This window comes from Mandrillus leucophaeus, unplaced genomic scaffold (genome assembly GCF_000951045.1).
Source record: "Mandrillus leucophaeus isolate KB7577 unplaced genomic scaffold, Mleu.le_1.0 Scaffold11, whole genome shotgun sequence".
Taxonomy (NCBI): domain Eukaryota; kingdom Metazoa; phylum Chordata; class Mammalia; order Primates; family Cercopithecidae; genus Mandrillus; species Mandrillus leucophaeus.
This window is the reverse complement of record NW_012099209.1, coordinates 2,269,277-2,273,280: the sequence shown is the minus strand read 5'-3', so window position 1 is coordinate 2,273,280 and position 4,004 is coordinate 2,269,277. Positions and strand designations below refer to the sequence as shown.

At 55.5% G+C, this 4,004-nt stretch overlaps 1 protein-coding gene across 1 annotated transcript in view; it reads right to left on the bottom strand.

The window, feature by feature from the left end:
• Positions 1–1,784: 1,784 nt before the first annotated feature.
• The window catches only part of MAST3 (microtubule associated serine/threonine kinase 3), a 56,463-nt gene continuing 54,243 nt past the window's right edge, over positions 1,785–4,004 (bottom strand). Inside the window, exon 27 of the mRNA XM_011991253.1 lies at positions 1,785–4,004. Within this exon, the coding sequence (XP_011846643.1) occupies positions 3,740–4,004 (265 nt within the window). The 3' untranslated portion in view covers positions 1,785–3,739.

Below are 4,004 nucleotides of genomic sequence, written 5' to 3'. Positions count from 1 at the left end.
CTGGCCCGCCCCCGGCGGAAATGCCCGAGCGTATTCGGGCCGGGCTGGTGAACGGAGGCCGAGGCGGAGTCTGAGGGGAGGGAGCACCCGAGTGTTTCCGGAAGTAACCGAACGTAATCCCGCGGGACTGGTGTACTAGAGGGAGCCCCGAGACAGCCGAGCATTTCCGGAGGTAGCCGAGTGCAATCGGGTCGGCGAAGGCTCCGAGGCTAGGCTCGGCTGAGCTCGGCAGGGCTTAGAGACGCCCGAGCGCTTCCGGAAATGGCCGAACATTCTCTCCCGCTGGACTGGCGCAATGGAGGCGGATCCCCGTGACCGCCGAGCGTTTCTGGAAATAACCGAATGCGCTCAATGCCCAGTGGAGGCCTTGGGAGTTTAGACTCAGAGGGACCGCCAGCTTATGGAAATTGCTGAACCATGGATGGTTCCCAGGGCAAATGAGGCTTTCTCAAGCTCAGCAAACAGGGGGCACTGGAGTGGGGAAAGGGCCTGCGGCAAAAAGCAGAGGTCCGAGAAAGCCAGGGTTGAAGAAGTTTCCATGGCAACCCAGAGCGTCCGGAAACAGCCAACGATCTCGACCCCTACGGGCACTAGAACTTAGCGGACTTGAGCCCAGATGCCAGCTGTTTCCGGAAATAGCCGAACGCTCTCGGAGATGGGGGTGTAGCCAAGAAGGTTTGCAAGCCGGCTGAGCGCCCCGGAAGTAACGGATTGCTCTAGGGCTGGGCTGCGTTCGGCTACAGGAAGTTTTATGGCAGAGCGCAAGCTAAGACCAGGATAGAAAGGATGCGACGATTGCTTATTTTATTATTATTATTTTTTGAGACGGAGTTTCGCTCTCGTTGCACAGGCTGGAGTGTAATGGCGCTTTCTCGGCTCGCCGCAACCTCCACCTCCCGAGTTCTAACGATTCTCCTGCCTCAGCCTCCTGAGTAGCTGGGATTACAGGCATGCGCCACCACGCCCGGCTAATTTTGTATTTTTAGTAGAGACGGGGTTTCTCCATGTTGGTCAGGCTGGTTTGGAACTCCTGACGTCAGGTGATCGGCCCGCCTCGGCCTTCCAAAGTGCTGGGATTACAGGCGTGAGCCACTGCGCACCGCCGCTTATTTATTTTATTAACATAGCTCAGGGCGTCCAGGAGGTCGAGGCTGCAGTGTGCCGTGATGGCGCCACTGTACTCCAACCTGGGTTACAGAGCGAGACCTTGTCTCAAAAACATAAAAATAAAAAACATAGGCCGGGAGTGGTGGCTCACGCCTGTAATCCCAGCACTTTGAGAGGCCGAGGCGGGCGGATCACGAGGTCAGGAGATCGAGACCATCCTGGCTAACACGGTGAAACCCCGTCTCTACCGAAAATATAAAAAATTAGTCGGGCGTGGTGGCGGGCGCCTGTAGTCCCAGCTACTCGGGATGCTGAGGCAGGAGAATGGCGTGAACCCGGGAGGTGGAGCTTGCAGTGAGCAGAGATTGTGCCACTGCACTCCAGCCTGGGCGACAGAGCGAGACTATGTCTCAAAAAACAAAACAAAACAAAAAAAAACATAGCTCAGGGCCCAGATGTCTGGAGGAAGCTTTTAAGGGCAGAGCTATGATGGAGTACTCATAGGTAGCAGGAGGCCACTACCAGCGATGGCATCAGGAAGAATCTCAACAGCAAACTCCCAGGCAGCCCTCAAAACCCACTTGCAATGACTTTAAGCCATGGGTCTATTTCACTCCCCTCCCCTCCCCACTCTTCCCTTCCTCCTTTCTCAGCCTCACAAATCCAGACGTTGGAGCTCATCTTTGTAAATACGGGCTTTTATTCACTGCCAGCTCCAGGATGGAAGGAGGGGGTGAGTCATGCACAGCCTTGGTCTACCCTCCAACACTAGGCAGTGCTGGGCAGGGGACTCAGAAAGGGACGCAGAGTGGGCTGTTGATGTCTGGAAAGCTCCCTCACCAGAGTGCCCAGTGGGTCACACAGCATCATGGGGGATGAGCTGGGGCTGGAGTCGGCTGTATCTGACACCAGAACCTCCATTCAAGCTCCCTTGATGACAACGCCCACAACAGGGTCTGGCTGATGCTCCATTCTGCCACGACTCCTGCTGGGTGATCATTGGACAGGTTTCCGCCCCTTGCTGGGGTCTCAGCTGCTTTGTCTGTAAAACGGAGGTGATGATGCCACCTCCAGCCTTCTCAAGGCTGGCTGAGGGAGAAGCCACGTAAAAGCGCTTGGCACACAGTAGGTGCTTAATAAACAGTCAATGGGATTAGTCTTGTAAACACAAGGAAACTGAGGCACAGAGTGGGAAAGCCATTTTCCCAGAGCCACACAGTGAAGCTGAAATTCAAACTCGAGCCTCAACTGGGTTTTCTTGCTTGAACTTCATCCCAGAGAGGCTCTGACATATGGAGGGAACCCCTAACAGGTGTTTCAGATACATCACTGCCAAGGGCTCACTCTGCTGGGCCTCAAACACACGGCATCTTGTCCAGGGTAGACTGGACAAAGTGAGGCCGAGGCAGAGCCTGAGGGGAGGGGACACCGACTGTTTCCAGAAGTAGCTGAACATAATCCCGCAGGACTGGCATACTGGAGTGTGCCCCGAGACAGCTGAGCATTTCCGGAGGCTGCCTTGGCAGTGCCAGGTGAGGCCTATGCCTTCCTTTATCAGTGCCCACCTTGGGAGCAGATGACCCCTCTGCCCAGATCTGGTGAACACCTATTCATCCATCAAAGCCCCAGCTCCCACATCCCTTCTCCAGGCTGAAGCCAGGGGGATTGGAGGCAGACTCTATATATAGAGTAGGCACTGCCTGGGGATGGCAGCTATGACGGTGGGAAGTGGCCTTCAGAATCCAGTCCATCGTTGGGATTACATTGTTTTGTGGGTGAGGGGAATCGTTTACGGACACTCCAGGTTGTATCCAAACTGGGCTAGTACAGGTGACTTCAACTCAATCCCCTCCAATGGGTGGGCGTGGAGAAGGGAATGAGACCAGGTAACATAAAACACTTAAAAAGTACAGAAAAACTAGAAAACACAAACACAGATGACTTGTCCAAAGTGCTTCCTTCTCAGCCCAGAGGGCAGGGCCTGCAAACAGGGTCCCAGGTGCCTGGGGCAAGACCTGGCGGCCGCCTGCAGGGGGCGGCTCAGTCTGGCTATCGCTTATAAAAAGTAATAAATTAGGCTGGGCCCAGTGGTTCACTCCTGTAATCCCAGCACTTTGGGAGGCCGAGGTGGGCAAATCATGAGGTCAGGAGTTCGAGACCAGCCTGACCAACATGGTGAAACCCCGTCTGTACTACAAATACAAAAAATTAGCTGGGCATAGTGGCGGGCGCCTGTAATCCCAGCTATTTGGGAGGCTGAGGCAGGAGAATCGCTTGAACCCGGGAGGCGGAAGTTGCAGTGCGCTGAGATCACGCCACTGCACTCCAGCCCAGGCAACAGAGTGAGACTCCGTCTCAAAAAAAAAAAAAAAAAAGTAATAAATTAGTTGCAGGGATTTGCTGCTATTTACAAAGCTACCCTTATCCCCCATTCCTGCCCCATCCAGCCCCCTGATTGACACCAGAACACAAGGGAAGTGATGTCTCCACCTCCCAGCAAGGACCAAGATGGCTTCTTGCCTTCTGGGTGTCAGGCTGGTGGCTCAGTCCCCATCCAGGCGTGACTTTACAGAAAAAACATTGCACAAGGAAACGTGTGACTTTGAGGCCAGGGAGAGACCTGGCAGGGGGATCAGTCTCTCCCGGCGGGCCCGAGAGCTACTGGCACGGCTTCCTCGCCCTCCACGGCAATCTGTGGCACTGAGGAGGGCAGCCCAGTGGCCTCCTCCTGCGGCTCATCAAAGCTAACCTCCTGCACGGCCTCCTGCTTCTTGAAGGAGTCTCGGCGCTCGGACAGGTGCAGTCGCCGCATGACCACGAGCTCGGCTTCTGGCCCACGACTGCGCCGCCCTGCCTCCCCATCCAGCCGCTCCCCTGTGCCCAGCTTGTCAGCTGAC